The sequence below is a fragment of the Drosophila willistoni genome (genome assembly GCF_018902025.1).
Source record: "Drosophila willistoni isolate 14030-0811.24 chromosome XL unlocalized genomic scaffold, UCI_dwil_1.1 Seg141, whole genome shotgun sequence".
NCBI classification, from domain to species: Eukaryota; Metazoa; Arthropoda; class Insecta; order Diptera; family Drosophilidae; genus Drosophila; species Drosophila willistoni.
Genome location: NW_025814052.1, coordinates 13,625,209 through 13,650,772, shown reverse-complemented (window position 1 = coordinate 13,650,772; position 25,564 = coordinate 13,625,209). Strand labels below are relative to the sequence as shown.

The following is a 25,564-nucleotide window of genomic DNA, read 5'->3' as shown; positions in this document are numbered from 1 at the left end:
ATATAAGAGAAGGGCGCTCACTTTTTGAAGACATTTTTGTTTAGATTTCGATTTTCTGTATATTCTTAATAGTTTTTAGTATATATTTTTGATTTATTTTACTTTCTGTTCTCTCTTTTTTCTTTGCTTTTGGTTTTGGTTTCTTCTTTTTGGAGTTGTGCTTGGTTTGATTTGATTTAAGTTGGCTTTAATTTTAGTTTAAGTTAATATGGTGGCATAGTGGAGGTGGCTATAATGATGATAGTTGTGGTGGTGGTGTTGGTGGTAGTAATGGTGGTTGTTGTGGTGGTTGTTGGGTGGTGCGCTAGCAGTGCGACGGTGGTTCTCTTGCTCGGTGGTGGTGGGTGCAACGTTTCTTAACATATGCAAGATCTTTTTTGGGTTTTTAGTTACAGTTTGGTTTTCGTTTCTTCTCCATTTGTCTCCTTGTTCGTTTTACTTTTCCTTTACTTTCTTGTTTTCATTTTGAGGTTCAATCAATTTTGGATTCCTAAATCGAAAATTGATTTACCCAAATGCCAATGACACTAAGTGTTGGAGTGTTCGAGTGGAGTGAATGGCGGGGGAGGGTATGTTAGATATGCGTAGATATATGTATGTGTGTGTGTGGGGCTGCGATGACGTCGACAACAATCAACGACAACGGCAAGTGGTTGAAGTTGAAGGCAGGAGCAGCGGCAGCGGCAGCGGCGGCAGGCAGCAACGTGGCAAAAGCAAAGGCAAAAGCAAATGAAGAAAAAGGAAAAAAAAAAAAAAGAAAAATCAACCCTCCGCTTTGTTGGACAGGCGCTGACTCACAGACTAAAAAGGGCGATATTCGTTTGCACAAACACAAAAACGAAAAAAAAAAAAAAAACATACACACATATATATGTATAAAACAACAACAAAATATATAAAACAAAAAGAGAGAAGAAAATTTACAAACAGGAGACACCATAATAAACAGAAAGAAAGAAAGGAGTGTATAATGACAGAGGGGTTCTATGGTGCGAGGGGCCAAGGGGTGGGGGGTAGGTTCGTTTAGTATGTGTATGCGTGTGTGTGTGTGTGTGTGTGTGGGGGAGGTCGGGGAGAGACAAGTTTCTCCTTCATTGATTTACTTTGTACACTTCAATTTCTGTTCTGACTTTCCTTCTGTTTTTCTCTTATTTCGTTTTTTGTTTTTTTTTTCGTTCTACACTTTTATTTTGTGTGTTTGTTTAGACATTTTATTATTCCATTAGTTGCTGTTGTTGTTGTCGTTGTTGTTATTATTATTATAGTTGTTCACACACGCACACACATACAGACACACACACACACACAAATAGACAGACACACTCAAACACACACAGAGAAACACTCACATAAACACACCGTGACACACTGAAAAAAAAAAAGAATTAATGTAAGTATGTAATTGTAATCGTTAGTTGTTGTTGTTGTTGTTGTTTTTTTTCTCTCTTTTTGGAGTGTTGCGTTCTGCACGTTGTATAAGTTGCCCGATCAACTTGTCGTCAAAACGTTCAAAGTAGGACTAAACCCACAGATGCCCAACGAAGGACTGAACGACAAGCACGAGCACTGTGTTCGTTCACTGACAGGACATGCGGCAACAACATAATGTTACCACACACACACACACACACACACTCACACACACACACACACACTCCCACACTTGTACACATCACTGTTAACTGCCAAAGCGCTTAACTATAATCGGAAATTACATTAGTCTTTAATACCCAAAAACCCAAATACAAACAACAAAAAAAATTAACAATTAGTAAGGAAAAATAAGCTAAAGAAACTTTTTGGTCTAACAAGGAAATTAATAACTAATTACAATTAGGAAATTTTATTAAATAAAGTCATTTAACAGAATATATTTTTCTCGAGTAACGCAAACAGCGAGCCAACAGTAGACTCACAGTGAGTACAAAGCTCGGCGAGAGAGAGAGAGAGTAAAAGGATACGAGCGATGAGTGAGTCGAGGTGAGGGCGAGTTTTCCCTTCTCTCAGAGAGCCACTCTAACACAGTGCAAGAGAGAAAAGGGGCTCCAAATAGAAGACAGATTGTTGGACTTATCTTCATAAGAATATCACAAGGATCAATGGAACAAGGACGACTTACCTAAATCTAACTACGCCAAAGACAAACAAAAAACTCAACTAATATCATTTAGAAAGTAGAATTTCTTAAATCGAAAAGGAATTAGAGAAATGAGAGACGCATTTGTCATAAATTATTTGTACCATTTGCTTAGAACTTGTTCCAAGACTTAGTATGTATTAAATTATAAACATTTGAAGTAACTAAGTTGTGGTTCTGTTTCCTAAATTATCGAAAAGCAATGAAAATGAAAACCACTTGACCTATTGTGGTTCTGTTATAAATTGGTGTATTATATCATAACTAAAGTTGATCCAATTTGTATAATTTAAAATAAGTTCTTAGAGATAGTTTAACATAAATTACTGTTAAGCTAGAACCAATTAGAATTTCTAAGGGGTTTCATTTTTTATAGGTAGAATCTTCTTCCAATTGGAACCCTTTTGGCTTGTCATGTCTCTGCTTTTCTCTCCCTATTTTATGTTGCTCTCACGCTCTCTGGCATTCTCTTGGGGTACTCTCTTCTGGCTCTCTCTCTCTCTGTGTCTCTTGCTCTTTTTCTCTCTCTGTTACATTTCGAAAGCTTGTTGTCATAAAAACATGTGACTATTTAGGGAAAAACCTATTTGAAAACTTCGAAACCAAAAACTAAAGCTACAAACACACGTACACACTGACACACACACACACACACAGTGAAAAGCATTTGTCTGCAATATTTTGACATTTCGAAGGGCAAAAGAGCGATGCGTGATCTGACGTTTAGAAGGAAAGGCAAAGGGCGACATAGGCATGAAGGGCTAAGGGCTAATGACGGAGTGTGGCGGAGTGCGACGGGTGCGGACGGGTGGTCAGTTAAAATAGTAAATTTATAACAAAAAATTTCGCTAAGTGAAAGCCCTTTGTATGTGTGTGTGTGTATGTATGTAGGTGTATTTGTGTGTGTTTGTGCTAGAAAGTGTGGGGAATGACATGTTGCTACAAACGGCAAACAATAAATCGTTGTTGTTGTTGTTGTAGGTGTGTGTGTGTGTGTGTGTGTGAAGGAGTGTAAAATATTAAAGCATACTTAAGGGCGCACTGCATTTAATTAATTAAATTTCTTGCCATGTCAATCAACGCTGGGGAAATCAAAGCAACTTAAGGGCAACCTGTCAATTGGCCATAAGGCAAGAGCATTTTATATAATAAGTACACTCTCAGTCCCTTGCCCCCCACCTCTCCCCCACACACACACACACACACACTCACACACATACACCCACAGAGACACAAACACAGAGAAGCGAGCACGCGCGCATTTATGGGCCGCACACGCTGCTTGGCCTCAAACAATTTTTGCTAACGGAAAAATGTGGCAACAACAAATTAAGGCAAAAAATGGCAAACAGAAAAAAGAACCCGAAAACTATATTATTTTCTTTTATATTTCATGTGTTTTTTTTATTATTATTATTATTAATTAAATTCTTGACAATTATTGTTGTTGGCGTGTTTCAGCGTACCGTATGGAGTCTTTGGATTTTGCGATTTGTTTTAGTTATTCTTTCTTTTCGTTAGAAATGTTGCGAAGATGTGCCAAAGGCAGAGAACGCAGTGAAACTAAATTTAATACCAACACTCAAATCCAGAGAGAGAGAGAGAGAGCGAAAGAGAGAGGATGGTGGAGAGAAAGTGAGAGCAAAGACTCTGAGACTCGAAAGAGAATTCGAAAGCGCATCCCTTAGGCGCATGCGTAAAAAATAAAACTACCCTCTGTAAAATATAACTTACATAGCTTCTACGCCAGGTGGCGCCCCAAAGCTGCTTAAAAGCTTGACATGCTTTCTTTCCCTTTCACCAAGAAGATCAGACAGGTTGCATCCTTTATGCTTTACTTAAGCTTTGGCTCTTGTAAATTCTGAAGCTTCTTTAGCTTTTCAGCCTCGGAATCACACATGACTCATATCATTTTCAATTTTCGATCGTATGATGAAACTTTCATGGATGAAGATGAAATTGGTTAACCATCAAGTCGAATATGGCCAACAGCATATTAACTTCAACTAAAGACACATTGACATCAATGAGAATTAGCCTCAAGTGACCATGATTGGAGTATTTTTGGGTTCGATTTACATTTTGACACGATAATTTCCTTGTGATATGTGCCAATTAATTCAGTGAAATCAAATAATACTTATTTTAACTTATTAACTTCTAGAAAATTCAATTGAAAAACTAAATTTTTAAAGCATTTCTTGCTAGAATTTTCAAAAATTTGAATTAGCAATCAAAAAAATTAACAGAAACATAAAGCATATGACAAGTTTTTGTCAACCGACTAAAAGGATATGTGAAACTTTCAAAAACTTGACTTATATTCTGGCCGATATGGTTTTAACCTTTAACAATTTATCGATAACTCTTGAAGAATTGAAATTCTCTCGTTACAAATAGATTTTCAATTGAAAAATTCCCTGAAAAGAAGGCAATGCTCATTAGTTAGATGCCAAAATATTTTTTATTTATGCATTAATTTAGTAAGCGTATTGTAAATAAAAGTTAAAAACAAATGCAAGTTAAGTAACGAGTAGAAAGGGTCGAGTAACTAATATGTTTTCCTAGAAGTTTCGTGGCCATGGAAAGGAATTTCCCATTTTCAACCCCCAAATAAGGGTCCAGGGGGCGCCAAAAGCACTAAACAGCGAGATGAGTGCAGAGCAGGCGCCGCCATCAGAATAAGCCAAAGAGCAAGAGAGAGAGAGAGAGAGTGAATGAGAGCACAATGCCAGGGCGCTCCACCGCCCACAGCAACGTTGACGTCCACGCTGACAGCGAATTCAAAGCCAACTGCGACGTCAGCAGAGCAACCACCCGCACAGGAGTCGAGACATGGATACGTCGTCGATATATATGGCAACGAGGCGACCCACCCAGCGGAACACGAGGAGGAATCGAAAACACAACAAACCGTAAAGCATTCCAAACGCCGCGGCAGTCCAGCGTTGGCAGCGGCAGCGACTGCGACGCCAACGTCGAAGTCGAACGACTATTGGAATGACAGGATGTACACTACGAAATGATGGGGGAGTACGGAGGGAGGGAGGATGATCGTCGGGCGAACAGGGGGTGGGAAGGAGGTGAAGGAACGGCGGCTTCACAGCAGCCTTACCACTACATAAACAAAAATTCGATTTATGACCACTGTGAGCCAAAGGAGACGCAAGAAGGGATGAGGAGCGGGGAGGAGAGGAGGGGTGATGTTGATATCCGTTGGTAGACGGCAAATGTTCCTTGTTTTCGGCAATTCGAGTGTGTTTTTTTTCTTGTTGTTGTCGTTTCGAGCATGGTGAGGGGAATGGTGGGTGGAGGGTGGTGGATGGTTGGTGGTGGGGTTGGTATGGTGGCGCCATCACAATTCGCTTTGGTTGCTCGGCTGTGCCTTGGTCCTACTGAATGTGACAGCACAGCAAACGGCGGCTACGGCAACGGCAACGGCGGCGATGGCAATAATGACAACGATAACGCAGGACAAGGCGGCATGAAGTGGATTGGGTTGCAAAATGGTGGGAGATGGAAAAGCAATGAACGGAGAACGGAACTTGAAGCAAATACCGATGTGTGTGTTCGTGTGTGTGTGGCAGCAAAACACCAGCAATGGGCATACACTTAAAAAAAACAACTGCAATATATGTATGTGTTAGTGGAAGGATTAATCCTTGTTGAGTTGATCGAATGAGAAAATGAGAGAAGCCAACTCTTTGATGAAACCCATACATATGCAATAATATAGACATAGTTTTTGATAGTCGCAGAGAACAAAAGTTCAACCTATTTCGCTAAGTGTAGTCGCGGATACCAGCAGGAGCAGAAGCAGCAGCACTGGCAGCAATGTAGTCGCTGTCGTTGTCGTTGTCGCTGCCATCGTCATCTGAATTCGCGTGTGCAGAGAAACACACACACACACACACATGCACACGCACACACAGCAAGAACTTGAGCCGAGGGAAAAGCGCGTTGTTGGCGACGCGTTAGAAAGAACGACAGGACAACGGCAACAACAACAACAACAACACTAACGACGACTACGACGGCGACGCGACTTGGCCGAGCTTTTGGTCTAACAGAGACACAGCGACAGAGAGAGAGAGAGAGTTAGCGAGTAAGTGAGCCTCTCAGTGTGCCTTGTGGGCGGTCGATTGAGGGTGAAGGTGTGTGGTGCGGGTGTGACTGTGAGTGTGAGTGTGGAGATGAATGTGCCTTTGCTGTGCCGCCGTTAGCTCGCTGAAACTTTTTCGCACACACACACACACATACAGAGTGAAAGAGAGTGAAAGAGAGAGTGAATAAAGGAAGAGCAGCAGCAGCAGCAGCAGCAGAAGGAGCAGCAACGCGGGCAGCAACGAAACATCCAACCATCCAACCAACCGACCAACCGACCGACCGAATGACTGCGACGAGGACATACACATAAATAAAAAGTCCTTCATTCCGTCGCGACCAGCGAGTAACGGCATACGAGCGCTGCAGAGAAAACGCTAATAAAAACGGCGGATAAAAATTCACAAAAAAGCTAACCAAAAGAAAATAAAAGAGGAAAATAATAGCATACCCAAAGAAGCAAAAAAAAAAAAAAGGATAGAAAAAACAACAACAAAAAGCGGATATATATGAACCTCCACATACTTATATATATATATATATATATATATAAATAGATTCATATAAAAACACAATAACAAACAGCAGCCACTAACAAAACAAGTTTAATTTTTTCATAAATTATTTTAAAGTGCGTGCGAATAAGTGAGAAAAAAATGTGAACAAAAAAATAGAAGAAAAAAAAAGAGAAAACGAAAAACGCAGTAAGGAAAAAATACAAGAAATAATAGGAAAGAAAAGAAAAAATGCAGCAGCAGCGTCGGCGAAGGCGAGGCGTCTAGCCCTCAGGACCAACTCCCCGAGCCCCTGGCCCCTCGTCCCTGGTCCCTGCCCCCCCCCCCCAACGTTAGCAAAAGGCAACCAGCCGAACCCCTTACCCAACACCGTTGACACCACCACCAAACCCCGCCACCACCACCAACACCACCAGCAATACCACTAGCTAGCCCCAGCAACTCCCTTATCGCTGTTCTCATTGAGAGCAAGACATTGGGTGGGTGTTGTTATACTACAACCCAACCACCCGCCGCCCACCACACAGGCTCTCTCTCTCTCTCTCTCTCTCTCTCTCGCCTCTCTCTCGTTCAATAAAAAGAAAAGTTTTAAATCTAATATTATAAACAATCATTCAAAAAAAAACCCAACATAAATCGTTTTGTTTCTTTCTTAGTTTCCTTTACCCCTCCCAAGAAATTGCTTGTTGTTTTTGTTGTTTGTGTTTTTGGTTTTGGTTTTGTTTTTTTCTTTTGGGTGTGTGCGTGTTTACTTAACGTATGTTATTTGAAAATACAAGCAAAATGAGTTCATAAATTGAACACATGCGAAACGAATTAATAAAAAGTAAAAGTTAAATTTCTAGTTTTTCATATTTTTTTTCTTCCCCCATATAGACACATACGTATGTGCGTGTGTGTGTGTGTGTACGTTATTTTTTTTGGAGCTTAAACCAAAATATGGCAAAACAATAAAAAAAGAAGTACATACATATGTATGTGTAGTGGCTACACGCACACACACACACACACACACACAGAGAGAAGCGCGGACACAGAGTGTTGCCACTCGTCGCAAAAAATAAGCCCCACTGTACGAACTTTAGCGAGTAACGGTAACACAACGGTATTTTTTTTGCTGTTCGCTCTCTCTCTATCTCTCTCTCACTCACAGTCTCTCTCTCTCTAACCATCTCTTTGCGAAATTTTGCGTGGCTTCTGCGTTGACGTCGTCGTCGACGCTGCGAGTAGATATTCAGCTAGATAGTCCCCCCCCCACCACCACCCCCCCGGGTCCGACATCCTCCCTTTGCCGATGACTTGGCCCTTTCGACCAACCCCATACATCTTCTTCTACTTCTTCTTCTTGTTCTTCTAAAGGCTGCACTTGAATAACAAGCAAGCAATGCAAGAACATAAAAAACCAGAGCAACAACAACAACAACAAAAACAACAACAGCAACAACAACAACAACAACAACAGCAACAACAACAACAAGTGTAGTGTGTGTCGCACGAGCGACTTGTGTGAATAGAATAATGAAGAAGAAGCAGAAACAACAGCAGCAACAACAGCAGCAACGGCAAAGAGAGGCACCGACGGAAGCAGAGCCAGAGCAGAGCAGCAACAACAACAACAACAACAGCAATTCGCGTCGCCACAGCGCCAGCAATAACAACAATAAATAGCAAAAACTGAGCAGCGTTCGGCAAAGCGCACCAACAACAGTAACAGCAACAGTAACAACAACAACAACAACGCGAAATAAACGTAGCCGCAGCCGCTGCAGCAGCGTTGGCAGCGACGCCAGCAGCATGTCCAAAACAAGCAACACAAATCCAATTGCAAATGCAGCCAATTCCAATTCGAATTCAAATCCAAATCCAAATGCCGATTTCAGTGCATTCGATTTTAATGATAGCTCTGATAATTCCGATACGCCATTAGTGCCACGCCCACCATTCCTAAGTCGAGCCGCCGCTGCGGCAGCAGCAGCCGCAGCAGCTGCCGCAGCGGCAGCGGCATTAAGTGGAAGTAGTAGCAATTCGGGGGGAGCGCAACAACAACAACAGCACCAGCAGCAACATCAATCACAACAACAACAACAACCTCAGCATGATAGTTGCAACAATAATAACAACAACAACAACAGCAATAATAGTGCTAGCAGCAGCAGCTCACAAAGTAGTCTCGACGATGATGACGATGACGATGAAGAGGAAGACGATGATGACGACGAGGAGGAGGAGGAAGAGGAGGAGGAAGAAGAGGAAGAGGATGAAGACGACGATGATGACGATGATGTTGATGGAGCGACAGCAGCAGCAGCAGCAGCTACAGCAGCAGCAGCGGCAGCGGCAGCAGCAGAAGAGCAACGCACAGCAGCAGCAGCAGCGGCGCAAGCGCAAGCTCAAGCAGCAGCCGCTGTTGTGGCAGCAGCTGTGAATGCTTTGCACAATGGCAAGCAACAACAACAACAACAGCAGCAACAACAACAACAATACAATAATAACAATAACAACACAAGCAGCAACAACAACAGCAGCAGCAAGTCAAGAGATCATCTGGAAGAGCAGCAATCACAGCAGCCAGCAGAAGACGATGATGAAGACGATTACGATGACGATGATGACGATGAGGACGAAGAAGAACACCAGCAACATCAACACCAACACCAACAGCAGCAGCAGCAACAACAACAACAAGACAATGGACATGATCAAACGCCCACAGACCTGCGCCATGTTCTGCCGCAGCATCATCAACAGCAGCAACAACATCAGCAACAGCAACAGCAGCAGCAACAGGCCGACTATGACAATGACGGCGAAGATGAAGACGACGACGATGACGAGGACGATGATGATGACGATGATGATGAGGCCGGCAATAGTCGTCATCTGAATTCTGCCCATCTAACCAGATCATCTGCTGCCGAAAGTAGTGGCCTCCATATGAGTGCAGTGGCTGCTGCCGCCGCCGCAGCTGCTGCTGCTGCAGCGGCTGCCAAATTGAGTGCTCAATTGGAGCAGCAACATAATCAGAATTCATCTGCATTGGATATGGTTAGCGGTAATGGTAATACTGTGGCTCTACCAGCTTCCAGTAGTCTCAGTAATGCCAGCTTTTCCACCACCAACAATAGCAATCATGCCAGCAATTGTAATAATGAGCAAATGTCGCGTAATCCAAATAGCTCAAATGGCTCATCTAGTCATCAACAACAACAACAACAACAGCAGCAGCAGCAGCAGCAACAACAGCAACAGCATTCCCAGCAGCAGCAACATCATCAACAGCAGCAGCAACAACAGCAACAGCAGCATCAACAGCAACAACAACAGCAGCAACAACAATTGCAACACCATTCACAATCACAATCAAGTGTCGGCAGCGCTGCCAGCGAAAGGAGAAAATATCGCCATCAGAACTACAGTAAAAACATCTATATAGGCACCAAAAATGCCGAAAAATGGGAACATATGCGGACACGTTTACAATTCAAAAATGATGTTGAATTTGTTGCCTACTTACTAAATCTAGCTGACAATGATACCGATCGGCTGAACAAGTGAGTACAAAAGTTTCTTGAAATTAGAGTTAAGAAAACATGAAAATTGAAAGGGTGAAACGGGTGAAAGGGGTAAAAGGTTTCTCTCAAGACTTTCTCAAATCTTTCAAGCATGCCCTTAACGAGTCTAACTCAAGGATAACACTTAATATATATATATGTAACAGCAAATAACAGTTGGGTGTATATATTTGTACACAAAAATGGTAAAATGGATAATGTATAGAGGGGAAGAGAGAGAGAGATGTACGAAGTAAATCCATACAATGTAGTAAGTGGGTAAATGGTCCGTCAAAAGATACACACAATGTCGTAAAAGATCCCAGTGATTGATTGCTTCCAGAGTGTTTTTTGCCCCTCATTTCCGATTTATTTCGAATAGAGCTTGGAGTGCTAATTTTGATAAATACTTAAGTCATCGGCATAGGAACTTTCAGAGGATTCGATATCAATCGTGCTTGCGCCATTCGCTTGGATATATGCGTCAACTGTGCGTAAAATCCTACAGAACACTTCATTTGGCAATGCATTGTGTAACTTGACAAACAATATGCCGGGATCGGCACAAATCAGAAGCGAGTAGACAAAATGACGCACTGCTCGTCTATATTGGCCACGTCTCACATAGTTTTCACCCAAATAGACATGGCGTAATAGATAATTAACCATTCGACATTTATCTTTCAATGTGAAATTATCCATTTGAAATCTATTGAAGACCTTTAATTGCTCGGTAACTTCACGGGTCTTTTGGTAGACCGGAGAAATAAGTCTATTATATTTATCCAGAATATTCAAGGGAGCTGGTACATATTCCACTTTGCTCCCTCCTTTCAAGGCGTTGTAGGGCTCTTGTATAAATGCCTCATGAACTGTTTCGAAGATGGATCGCTCGCCCAGACGTCGTTGATGCACCTTGAACTTGTACTGGGCATCCAAGCGTCGCTTTCGATCATAATAAATGCAATATCCAACAAAGGACAGAGTTGCAGTCATGGCAAACAAACGGCCCTTTCCAAACATTGTCCCGACGTGTTTTAGTATGCCTTATATAGTGGATGGACAAAAGGAAAAAAGAAATCGTTATTTTTTTTTTTAATTTAGAATTTCATTCAAATATGATCTAACATGAGACTTTTTGTATATTTTGGGACTGTACTAAACTGAACAATGTTACATTTCAATGAAAATGAAAGGCAGTTTTAACCTGGCCTGTTTTATATGAATGTGGCATATATCTAACCGATATTCTACGCTTGCTTAGAAACTGGAATCATTTTTAAATTCAGCATTCAGTATTAAGGCCCAAACTTGATAGAGCAAAAGTCTTTGCTGAAATTTACTGAAACTGAACAATTTCTAAATTCTTTTCTTGATCGTTCAACTCGTATGAGTTAGAAATTATATATTTGAAGACTTTTTCAAAAATTCTACTCCGACTCCGAAACTATTAATATTTTCATTAACATTTCCTAATAAATGTATTCTAATCTATTTTTGTGACGTATTTTTTAACTTTACGCTTTTTTGTTTATTAAAACCAAAACTATGGAGTTGTAGGCTATACTTCCCTTTTTCGTTTCACTTGTTTATAATTCTCAACTGGTTCTAGTTTTGAAATAGTTTGCAACTTTTCAAGTGTTTTGCAATGTTAATCGAAAATCCAGACTTGGTAGTTCTTAAAATATCTCCCAAATGATCTGAAACCTGCTGATTCCAAAGACATATAAGATAAAGGATACTGATTGTCATCATACTGATCAAATAGTATTAATATCCTTAAATGTAACTTCAATGCCCAAATGGATCTTCAAAAAAAACCCTGAATACTTAACGAATTCAACCAGAATGGTTGAAATGCTTAGAAAAAGGCTTGATCGATGCTTCATTTCATCCAGACGATCCTTAATTTAGCTCCTGGGATAGTTTTATGTATTAGCGGGCCACTGTAGACTGAAGTGGTTGGTGAACTTGTTGGAAAATGAAATATATGTACATGAAAATAGGGAGAAAAAAGAAGAATGATGTTGCTTTGATTCGAATTTCATTCTTTGAACTTTATTCGCTGCGAATGCGAGAGCACACAGCGTGCTGCATATACAAAGCGTCAAAGAAGGGAAACAGAAGAAGCAGAACAAAAGCCGTAAAACCAGCAAAAGATATGGCAACGCTTCGTTTGGCCCAGGATTGTTGATAGTTGCGAGTCGTACACACACACACACAAACGCACACACACACACACACACACACACATACTTATAGGAATATATACATATGTACATTTATAAAGAAGGAGAAAGCTTTTTGGGGGGGCTGACTGCCAAAAAGGGGTGGCTAAGTGCTGGAGGTACATGCATACATGCATACACACACACACACACACACACACACACACACCGACACATACATGACTCTGACGTGGTGTTGGCAAGGCAAACGCGGCGGCACAAAAGCGATGCCATGTAAAAGCGATTCATGCCCGAGTGCATCAGGCAGCAACAGCAGCTCCTTCTCCGACCCTTGCCTTAATCCTCCGCCACCTCCTTTGCCTCCTCATCCTTCTTCCATTCCACTCTTTGGGGCTCTTCTGGACCTGCTGCTGGCTGGCTGGCTGGTTGGATGCCTGGCTCTGGGTACAAAGGCACAAATGCGGTACTCGTGCGGTTGCATGCAACGGCGCTTTCATGTTTTGCCTACTCTGCCATGGAGGAGCCATAGCCCGCTGTGTGGCATAGTCATCGTCATCGTCATCGTCCTCGTCGCCATCGCCATCGTCGTTGTCGTCGTTGTCGTCGTCGTCGTGTCAGCGGAAGCGGAAAAAGCTACACACACGCATACACAGGACACACTCAAGCAATATCTTTGCTGTTGTTGTTCTTGTTGTTGGTGCAATAACGGCATTTCGCATGCATTTGCATGCCATGTCGCGCACACACACACACACACACATGCAGCAGGCAAAGAGGAAGATTGAGAGTGGGAGAGTTCCTGCTTTCCGCTCACCCATATACCCCATTTCTCTCTCCCGCCCTCCGTCTTCAACCACGCATCATGCGTCGCGAATTTTCTACCATTTGCCCCACTTTACCCCGTTAGCCAAAGTTGTTGTTGTTGCCACGCCTTATGCCAAGTTGTTGCTATTGCACTCGAGCGCGCCATTTGTCCGCTTCATGTGAATCGTAGAAAGCAAAAACAACAAAGAGCACCATATGAAGGAACAGGATCCTTAATAAAATCGTTTGAGTATAGAAATTTATAGACAAGAAATTTATTTCCCATAGCCAAACTATTCCAAACTATTGAATCTGAGATAATTCTCAAGCGAGCGGCTCTAGAGAGCCTTAATCTATTTTGAAAACCTTTGGATGATGATATTATTTAATATATTTTGTATGTCTGAGTTGATCTTGAAGTAAAGCCAATGAGACGATAGTTTAGTTAACTTCTTCTTCTTATGTATCTAAGTTGGTTAACTTTCTTCAATCGACTGAATTTTGAATTATCCTTTCCATATGCACATATGTAGATATAAGTTAGTGAGATGTGTCAGAACTATTCTGGTTTCTATTGAGTTACATTTTGCATCTACTTTCATTTCCCATAGCAACTAGCCAGAGAAAGGCAGAAAGAGAGGAAGAAAGGAAGAAAGGGAGTTAGTGACATAGAACTAAAAAGACATAGGAGGGAGTGACACTGAGACACAGGCGAATAGATAAGTCTCAACCACTGTGCAAAATGCCTTTTGCCCTGTCAGCTATTGCCAATTCGCATTTCGTATTCGCCGTGTCGCCAATTTCTGCGAAATATTCACCAAAAAGCACAAAACTGTTTCTGCGATTGTCTTTGTGTGTGTCTGTGTGTGTGTGTCTGTGTGTGTGTGTGTGTGTGTGTATGCAAGGATGAGTGTACTTAATGCGCCAACGAGCAACGCACACGATACAGAAACCGAAAACCTCCCAAAAACCCAAACCAAAACACAAACTCAACCCCCAATGCCAACTGAACTCAACTCAACCCCCAGCCATCCCCCAAATCGCCCTCAAGCAGCACATTAATGGCAAAGCAGTAGAGAGACACACACACACACACACACACACATACACACACAGAGAAAGAGAAACAGAAACCGTAGCAGAGAAATGGTAAAATCCAACCCAGAATTCAACTGAACCCACCATGGCCAATGCTCAACCAGCTGCCGCTGTTTCTGTTGTCGCTTCTGATGGCTGCTGCGGTCAAATTGGTGGGGTGGGGGTGGGGGGGGGAGGCTGAGGGAGTGGGAGATAAAGTAGAGTAGGGTAAGTGGTGGGAATGATGGGTGGTTGGGTGGTTGGGTGGGGAGACGAACGACTGGCTGACTGTTTGGTATCGTTCGCTCGCTGCTGTTGGCTGCTGCGCCGCTGTTTTCGATATTGTTGTTAAGGTCCTAAGGTGGAGGATTTAATGAAGGATAACACAAACACACAGACATTGAAGAAGGAGCATGTTGTATGCTTGTATGTGTGTGTGTTTTGGTGTGGACCATGTGCAGTTCCCATCACCATCTCGACTTGCCAACGTTGTATTACACTTAGCGTTTGCTCGTTTGCCCGTTCTATGCCGCCTGATGAATTTCCTGTACATATATGTCCTGTGCCAGTGTGGCAAAAAGGGCGCAGGAAGTGGGCGGGCCATATGTGAAACATTATAGAAGTGGGCGAACAACTTTGGACTGGGTGCAAGGACAGTCAGTGCACATACAAACGACTATTTGTATCTACATAGCAGGTGGTAATTGTAGCCTAACCTAACCATCCACCCAACCAACCATCTCTCATCGCTTGGTAAGGTAGAAATGCGGCTAGAAATGACATGGAAATAAAACGAAAACACCAAAACAAAACAATGATAAAAATCTGAAAAAATGCGACAACTAGTTGCTCCTAAAAACAAAATATATGCATTTGAAGGGAACTATATTTGAACTTGACCAACGATCTTGGACTTAATCTTAATATATTTAAGGGCAAACTAGTCTTACTTGTGCCTTAATTGATTGTAATTCTCAACTAGTTTAGGCTGCTTGAGTTCTTCATATCGATCAGTTCTGGTTTCTCCATCAGTCTCTCCAACCCATAGCTCATTTTTTCCCACCCACCCAGCCAAAGCAGCACAGAAACCGAATAGAGAAATTAATTAAACGCAAGTCGATACTACTAGCCAAAAGCCAAAAGCAAACGAACTGACAAAGACATCGTGCATAGATGAGATGCTGAGGGTTAGAGAATGGCGAAACAGATAATAATAAGTAAAAATCTCAGCATCAAGATGAAAATGCGAACGTGACACCACCAACCATGAGAGTAGAAAGATATATTTTCAAATGTATCTACATATCGACCCATTTCTAGTTTAATATATCCAGCAAGTGAAAATTTTTATAGTCACAAGGCATACGAAAAGTTATATGTTAATTTCTTGCAAATAATGAATACTTTTCCATTCTATTGCATACTTTATGGGGCAAAGTTCCTTCATTTCGCAGTTCTATATCCGCCTATGGCTTATCGTGCCTATCTGTTTTACAATAGAGACTATCTCACTTACTCTCATAAGCAACAAGCTGTTTATACCCAAATTTGAATGTTTTGAATTCAATTTCTTTAACATTTGATAACCTTCAATGGTTATGGGAGACTTAAACTCAATGTATCTCATATAGTCTTCGAAAATATAACTACGTGGAATTAACAGGAGTTCACGGGGCCCTTAGCCGTAATAATCCCCAACTGTAATTTTCCCTCTTACAAATAATATTAAATAGCAACATATTAAGCAGAGACTAGCAAAAGTCACACATACTAATCAAGCAATAAGAGCTCATGAGAGTCTTTTATCAACCATAGAAATGCATATAAAAGGATTAGTCTGCACATGAATGTTGGTCTTAGATATAGTTTCGTAATGCTTTAATTAGTGTGACACATCTAATGGAAATCCTTTTGCATTTCAGTCTGCCGCCCCCATCACCAGCGCACACGCCCACCAAAGGTTTCGATGGCAACTTCAAGTTGGAACCAAATCTCAGTGTCAAGGACTTTGCTCAGCCAGCTGAGAATGGCAATGGAGATGCAGCTTCTGTGGCTTCTGCCTCAATGGCAACGCCCACACCACCTCAACGTAAGCGCTACAAGAAGCGGGTGCAGTTCCCCACAGATGCTCTCAATGGTTTCGGTGGCAGCAAATCGAAGGGAGGCTACTCGAACAATGGAAATGGCAGTGCCAGCAACAACAGCAATGGCAACAATTTCGCCAAATCCAAGAAACAGGAGGCCAAGGTAGCGGCAGCAGCTTTAAAAGCCGCTGCGGCTGCCTCTGCCTCAGCACTGCCCGAAGTGCTTGACTGTCGCATAGCGGAGAAAATAAAAAGCGAATTGGAAGCCAGTAGCAAGGACTCGGTTCTCCCGAATGCCTTGTGCCTGAAGAAGGCAGCTGCAGCGGCAGCAGCAGCAGCAGCTGCAGCAGCGGCAGCAGCGGCGGCGGCAGCAGCAGCAGCCAGCGATGAGGACTACGATGACGAGGAGCAACAGCAACACCATCATCACCATCATCAGCAACAGCAGCAGCAGCAGCATGGTCACATGGTGGGAACTGGTGGAGCGGGAGTAGGTGTACCATCAGCAGGCACCACAGTGGACACTGTCGATGCGTCCAATGGACAACTGGGCAACTTTCATGTGCGCTCCAAGAGCCAAAGCAAGAAATTGCAGGCGGCCGCTGCGGCGAAGGCGGCCAGCCAGCATGTAATGATGCCTCCCAATTCCTATGATGAGCCGGACGATGGCACCGATCGTTTGGGTGACAACGGCGCCGACGATCACGATGACGACGACGAGGAACTGGACGAAGAGGCTCTGGCCCGCGAAATGAAAATGGAGCAGAATTTCGTCGAGGAAGAGGACGAGCATGATATAGCCTTCCGTTCGCAGCAATCGTGTCGCGAATGCTCCATCACGCATGATCACAAGATGTGCCCGCTGCGAAATGCCTGCGGCAATGTCACCGATGCCGTCGACCTGGCCGAATGGATTGAGCGTCGAAATTTGGAGGCACTGGCCAAACTGAAAGCAGATGCCCAGCGTCAGGCGAAACGTGGCCGACCACGGGGACACGACGATGACGAGGATATGGAGGATCTCGACATGGACGATTCATCTCAGCTCTCGGAACTGGAAACAAAACCGCTGATCACCTTCGCTGAGGCATCAGTGCCAGCTGAATTTGAACTGCACAATGTGGAGCCAAATGTCACGGGTGTCTTTGCTCGCACCGAGGTCCGCGCGTTCACCAAACTGGGACCCCTGATCGGTCAGCCAGTGCAGACCGGCGAGGTGCGCGAGGGCAGCGACATGAAATGGATATTCGAGATGTGTGAGGCCGGGGCGGATAAGTCATATCTGCTGTGCTGCGACAATCCCAATGCCTCCAATTGGCTACGTTTCATTCGACCGGCTCCCAGCTATGAGGAGCGCAACGTCAACCTGGTGTCCATCGATAGGCAAGCGTATTTTGTCAGTTGTCGAGAGCTTCGAAATGGCATGGAGTTGCTCTATTGGAGTGATGATTGCAACACCATGTGGCGCAAAAAGCACACGGAAAAAACAAGTGAGTGGGGGGGGAGGGGCAAGCCAGTTTAATGGATTATCGTATTGTATATTTTTGTCTTTATTACAGCCTGCGGGGGTTGCAATCTCAAGTTTGAACATCCGCTATACTATCGCACCCATTGCTCTGTCTTCCATGATCCATCGATGAGTCTAACCATACGTAAATACCATTGTAAAGTGTGCGGCGAGGCGGTACTTGGCAAGGATAACATCATGAAGCATGCCGCCGAGAAGCATGACGGCAAGGGGGCTTATCAGTGTCAGTTTTGTAATAAATTCTTCCTGCGTCTCAATTACCTGGAAATGCATCGCACCTACGGCTGTGCCTCGAATCCGAATCGTTCGCGACCCGTCTGTGATTTTTGTGGTCGAAAATTCTGCCAGCCGCAGAAATTGAAGGCGCACATTAAGCGCATGCATAGCGGTAAGTTGAGAGCAAATGATCATACTAAAATGCATAACATACATAAGAGCATATAGAAGATCGTAAACGTAAAAAAAACACCATGTAACCACGTAGATGTGTGCCATATATCGTAAGCGTAAATAACATCTAATCTAAACAAATAATAACCTTTGCATCGAATGCAACAATTAATAATAAAAAGTCCTAGCAGCGTATTCAATTGTAAGCCTCGTCGCATATGCTTCTGCACACCCACACACAATACACACCCACACACTGACATTACGAATATCGTATGTATGTATATGTATGTAACTATCTACTAATATTGCCAATATCGTAACAACCGCTTAGCTCTAAAGACAACAAACTAACCATACCATTTGTATATGTATGCAAACTGTACTCTAAGCAGCCACACCACAATTCACCACAACTCACCACACACGCCACACATTGAAAATTATGTAAACGCATCACTCATCTACCCCTTGCCTTCATTATTTTCAGTTTTGCTCCCCCCACCAATTGGTTCAAATTATTTGTGTAATCAAATTCTAGTTTGCTTTTAGTTATTAATTATATTGTTAGCAAGTATTTTAAAGGAAAGATCCCAATACTAATCCTGACCCCATACCACCCACCACCCTTCCCATTTCCCACCTCAGACAGATCGACTTGAAAAAGTGACTTCCCGTAACTGATCCAAAGAGATCCTGTCTATACAGCAAATGCCCTTCGAGATTTCGAGAAAGATAAACAAAAATAATTCTGTTGAGAGAGACTTTAGAGTGCTCTCTGAATATTAGTCTAATATGTCTAAATCCGATTTCAAACACTCTTGAACTTTGTTCTTATTCATAATCATGGAAAACACATGTCTTTGATATTCTGATGCTTCTCCCACTAAAGGATCCCTGCACCATTTTAGGTTCGGCAAACTTCTTATAGGCAATATCTCATTGTTAGTTGGACAAGAATATCCTAAACCTTCCGCCTAACTCTGCCATCTCTGCCCACATATATCCTATATATCCATCCATAATCTTGCATTGTATAATCGCTTTTAGTGAATGATTTGCTTTGAGTTTGCTTTGAGTTTTATATATTTTAGTTTTACATTGATTTCATTATTTATGTTTCGTATTTTTTTCGTGCGACTTTTGTTTTTTTTAGTCTAGTCATTCAAGTGCATTTTGTGCTATTGTCTTTTGTGTTGGATTAGTTTGTTCGTTCGTTCGTTGTTTGTTGTGTTGATTGCGTTTGTTCGTTCGTTACTCTGGATTTTTCTGTAATCACTAATTTCCTTTTTCTTAAAATCACCACAATCCGAAAATTTCATTTTCTTCATACAATTTCATTTTAGATATGGCTGAAGTTTTACGAGATTTTCAGTGTAAATTATGTTCAAAACTTCTAGGATCGCGTGCGGCATTGCAGCGCCATTCGAAGGAGGTGCACAGCCGCAACTCAACGGTGGTTAGTTGTCCGCGGTGCCAGAAACTCTTCCAGAATCGTAGCAATCTAAAGATTCATATGCTAACGCACTCTGGAGTGCGGCCATTCAAGTGAGTCACTAGCAAAACAAAATCGAATCGATCAGGCAGACTATAACCAAATTTTCGCGTGTTTTTTTTAGGTGTGCGGAACCTGAGTGCAATGCGGCCTTCACCACCAAACAGTGCCTGCAGTTCCATTACAAGAAGGTCCACAATTACACCCAGGAGCAGATGCCGAAAATCGAGAGAAGTGTGGCGTACACGTTCGATGCCTATTCGGGGGGAATGAAGGTGGACTTTTTGGGTAAGCAGCAGCCAGAGCAGGCACAGTCAGATCAGCGGCAGGCACAGTCGCATATGGCACGGCCTAATGCGGCTGTTGATCTTGTCTCCTCGTTCACAGAGCAAGCACCGCGTCGCCGGCGCAAGAGTCTGGAGGATCAGAATTCAATGCTCAGCAGTTCGATGCAAAGCGACACTGAATTCAGCGATGACAACATCTTCGAGGCCATAAAGAAGAGCGGCAAATCGATTAAGGATCTGTGTCGGAATGAGCCAAATCTGTCGCTACTTAGCTCGAAAATTTCCAGCATATTTGGTGAGAAAGTGCCAACAGCAGCTGCAGCAGCGTCAGTCGGATCGGTTTCTGGGTCAGTGTCCGGGCCTGGAATGGGCGTGTCTGGTGGGCAGCAGGGGCGAAAAAGAAAACGCAAGAAGGAACCACCAGCATCCGCTGGTCACGGTCAACAGCAGCAACATCACCAGCAACAGCAGCAACAGCAGCAGCAACAGCAACAACAACTGAGTCAACAACAACAACATCAGCAGCAGCAGCAGCAACAGCAACTAAATCAACAGCAGCAGCAGCAACATCAGCAGCAACAACAACAACACCATTTGCAACAACACGCCAGCCATGTGCAACAGCAATGCCACCAGCAACAGCAGCAACAACAATCCGGTCAGCTGCATCACGATCAGACATCATCCAATTCACATGTTCCTCACCCGCATCAAGCGTCGCAGCAGAGTCAATACCATGGCCATCATGGCCTGCACGGACATCCGCTGCATGGCCACCATCAGCAGCAACAACAGCAGCAACAGCAGCAGCAGCAGCAACAACTCCACCCAGATGCCGACGATGATGAGGACTCAGTGCGCTTGGAGCAAGTGCGACGCAAACAGAATGCCCAACTCAGTCTGGTGGAATCGTTCCTCACCACAACCGCCCAGCGACTGAGTGCCCAGCAGCAAGTGCAGCAAGTGGTGGCCGCCGCGGCAGCAGTCTCGGCCATGGCCGGTGCCGGCGAAGATCCCGCCAAACTGGGCCACATGATGGGTCACATCGGTGTGGGCGTTGGCGTTGGCATGGACGACGATGACGACGATGATGAGGAGGACGATGATCCGCCCTCGCATCACCATCATCACCATCACCATCATCAGCAGCAGCAGCAGCAACAGCAGCAACAACACCATCATCCGCACTCACATTCCCACTCGCATCCGCATCCGCATCAGACGCATCCGCATGCCCATTCACATCCTCATCTGGCCCACAGCCATTCACATGCGCATCCCCATCAGCATGGTGGCATGGCCCAGCAGTCGCCGCAATCCCAGCAACCGCACTCCAGCGATCCGAACAGCTATCGCCATGCCTCGTCCATGAATGCGGCCACTCTTGGCCAGAATCTGGTTGTCAGCAAGGGCAGCAAAAAGTGGATTGGCGCCGATGATCGTCATCTAAGCGATCCGGTCGATGTTGCGGCAGCAGCAGCAGCTGCTGCAGCAGCGGCAGCCGCAAACGAAGCATCTGTGCCCTGCGGTCAACTGGCCGGCGGTCCAGGCAGTGGAGCAGGCCAGGACTTAGGTTTCGCTGTGCCGCCCAGTGCTGTGGTGGATGAGCATAGCAAGCTCCTGGGACAGAATCGTGATTTCCTGGCCCGTCTAATGAGCAGTGCCAGTGCCAGCCATGCCCACCAGCAGCAACAGCAACAGCAACACAGTTCGCACAGTCGGGAGGAGGATGAGAACAGCTCGTTCCTGGATGTTGTCGAATCGAATACGGCAGCAGCTGCTGCTGCAGCGGCCGCTGCTGCCGCCATGTCGCAATATCATCACAATACCACCGCGGGGAACGGCTCAAGCGGCGGCAGTGGCGGTGGGCCCCTAACGCCCACCGGTCCGTCCACCGGAGGAGCAGAACCAGGCGGCGGCGGCGGCGGTGGTAGCACTGGCACTGGTGGAGGAGCAGAGGATGGACATGGTGGTTCGGCGCCTCCTGAGTCGCAGACGCAAATGCAAATGAACTCATTGGCCCATTCGCAATCCTTTATGAGCTCGTTCTACAGCAATGCCAATGCAAGACTGAGCGGAGCCGGTGTTGGAGCTGGCTCCTCATCGGCCAGCATGCTGGTAGAGGCGGCCCTCAACTCCGTTGGCAATATGATTGACAACGAGAGCGATGACATGAAGGTAATTAAAAGAATGATGGTTTAAAATCTCTCATTAACACTCTCTCTCTCCCGCTCTCTCTCGCTAGGTACCCACCGAGAATCACATCAGTGGCGACAGCCCAATGAGTGCCCATGTGGATGCGGAGGCTCAACATTTCGCTGGTGGAGGAGGAGGGGAATCTGGTGGTGGTGGTGGTGGTGGCGGTTCGGCTAATTCTGGTAGTGCTAATGGCGGTGGATCTGGCATTGGCGGACCGATGGACAATCTGGAGAATGAGCTTAAAATGATTAAGAATCTGGGCAACTTCCCAATGCAAATCCCGCCGTTGCCCATGTTCCAGGGTGCCTGCAACATCTCACCGAGCGCGTCCACTCCCACCAATCCGCAGAGTAATCAAAATCAGAACGATGTCGATGTCGATGCGGGCAGCACACCACAAAGGCCCCAGCATCCCGATTCCGATGGCTTTTCGTCGTCGCATCATCGTACGCCGCCCTCGCCGCCACCCATATCGCCTGGCCGTGATTACGGTGGCATGTTTGGGTCTGGCAATGGTGCTGGACCCGGCTCGAATAGTACTCCGGCTGGTAGTTCAAGTGGCGGCGGCGGCGGCGGAGGTGGCAGCGGCAGTGGCAACGGCAGTGGCGGCAGCGGTGGTCCTCCACCTGGAGCTGGGGCTACCAATAGCATGTCGGCCTCATCACCGCTGCCGGCACTGCAACCCCAAAGACGACAGGCCTCCAGTGTTGGCAGCACATATCCCGAGCATGAGCTTATCTCACCCGCCTCCTCGCCGAGTATACCTCGCTACAATTTCAACGGTGACATGATGCGCCACAAGCGAGCTGTCCAGGATCAGGAGCAGGACAGACGCCACAACATCTCGCGGCACAATCAAATGTCCAGCGATGAGGAGAATAGCATAATGCCACAGAATAGGTAACTAACTCAGAGAGTGGGGGAGGGGAACACTTTTGAACTGATTTTACCCATGCTTTTGCCTTCCACAGTGCCGGCCAGGATATGCGCATGAAATTCCCCCAGTCACAGATCGATCTCATGTACTCCAAGTACGAGACAATGGCCAGCAATTTGAAGTACAACAGCCAGGATCTTGACTCACCGGCCGAATATCGTCAGAGTGGCAGCAATAGCAATGCAGCGGTCAGTGCCGCAGCGGCTGCTGCAGCTGCGGCAAGCGCCGCCGCCAATGACATGTCCGATCTGCAGGGTCTGGACATGAGTTCCCGTTCAAATGCGTCGAGCAGCAATTACCATCACAATTTCCAGTTGCCCAGCAGTCGCTACCATCATCACATCTACGACATACTCTCCGACCGCGAGCAGAGCCAACAGGCGCAGAGCCAGCAGCAGGCTGGGCCCTCGTCGTCGTCGGTGGTGCATCAGCAGGAGCATGGCGGCCATGGACACGGCAGTCAATTGGCCATGCAACAGCATCAGTCGGCGGCGGCCATGCATAACATGCTGAGCGAACAATTGGGCGAGCAGGAGCACGATCAGACCACCTCAGTGGACCTGAGTCGAACGGCCAACTATGTGGTGTCGTCGCCACCACAATTGCCCTACAATCATCCGCACCACGACATGCTGCGCATGGCCTCACTGGACCTGACCCCCAATACGGCCAATGCCATGTCGGTGGGCAATAATCGTTCGTTCCTCTCGTCCCAGATGCAACATCAGAGTCGCGAGAGTCTCGAGCATCATCGATTGCTGTCGACTGTGGAACAGCATCGCATATTGGCCGCCTCGAATGCGGCTGCCGATCAGCATCGTCTGCTAGTCGATCCCACTGCCCACTTGCTGATGGAGCAGAATAATCGTTTGCTTGGATCGGCGGATCAATCGCGTCTGCTTGGCGAATCGGCAGCGGCGGCTGCCCAAAATCGTCACATGGCACGCAGTTTTGGGGCTTACCATCAGGTGGCTTCCAGTAATTATCATCCGGGTGTGAGACCACCGCCGGTTCTACCCTCGGCCAATCATCATGCTTCCAATCCGACAAACTATCACCCTTTCCCAGCCTACTATTAGGCTTAGACAGATGAAACCCGGGACAAAGTGCAAAGCCAATTGCAAAACCAACTTCTCCATGCTTCCTCATCCTTCTCCCATCCTCCATCCTCCATCCTCCTCCTTCATGAGTATAGTTCAATATTAAGCGCAAAACATGTTTTAAACGTAACAATTAAATTTATTTACTGTTTTATGTTCTTTTCCTATTTACTTTTGGTTCTTGGTTCCAGTAAGAAAGAAAATAAATTATGGCTGTTTACAAAGCTAAATCCGAAAAAAACAGAAATAAAAAAACACACTCAGAAGATACCTTTTAGTTAATTTCGGACTATTGAAGTTCATATAGTTAACTTATCCCTGCGATTCATATATGTTCTCAATCCGATTGTGAATGAAATTCATAGATACATGGACTTTCAGATAAGTGATAATAAAGATTGATTCTGTTCCGTTCGGTTCCAGATTACATTTTTCCTTTATTCAGTTCTCATTTGTTTTCCAGACGCTCTGTAATATATATTTTTTCCCATTTCTCTGAGTGTAGTTTCCATTTCTATATAAATCGAACAACCAAAAAGTGTGCCAATATGTTTAAGTGTAAATTGGTTTTTCATCTAAAATGGCTGGCAAACAATATATATACATATATATACTTATACTATATATGATTTTGTAACAATAATATAATAATATTAAAAAAAAAAAAGGAAAAAATATGTATAGATGTAAAAATAAAGAAGAAAAAAAAACTTACACAAATATTATAAATGGACAACTGAAAAAATACACACAAAATGTAAGCGATGTTTTTTTTAGTTTTTGTTTTGTTTTGTGTTTCCTTTTTTTTTTTTTGTTTTCTTGTGCCATTTTGCCGCTGAGTTTGTATAAAGGAATATATAAAATATTGTACTTATAATAATAAAAATAATAATAAAAAAGAAAATGATAATTCATTGCTATTTTTACACCATGTGAGAAAAGAGAAATTATATAAACAAGTACAAAAATACGAAAGAAACAAAAAAGAAAACGAAAAAAACGGAACGGAAATAAAAAAAATATAAAATTCGGCTAATCTCAATAACCTCTCCCACACAACCGAAACGAAGCCCGAACCCCGAAAAAGTGAACAAATACAAACTCAGCGATAAGGAGTAAAAATCTGAACGAATAAATACCAACTAATTAAATACATATTGCTAGCTA

General features: G+C 44.3%; 1 protein-coding gene across 1 annotated transcript; it reads left to right on the top strand.

Moving 5' to 3' along the window:
- Nucleotides 1-8,121: 8,121 nt before the first annotated feature.
- LOC6641254 lies at nt 8,122-24,551 on the top strand. The gene is given in 11 exon segments (XM_023175234.2): nt 8,122-9,014; nt 9,120-9,949; nt 10,006-10,055; nt 10,057-10,307; nt 16,300-17,951; nt 18,021-18,377; nt 19,726-19,927; nt 19,999-20,162; nt 20,262-22,339; nt 22,407-23,260; nt 23,332-24,551. Coding segments are annotated over 11 exon segments (8,223 nt in total). The 5' UTR covers nt 8,122-8,274; the 3' UTR covers nt 24,377-24,551.
- The last annotated feature ends 1,013 nt before the right edge of the window (nt 24,552-25,564 follow it).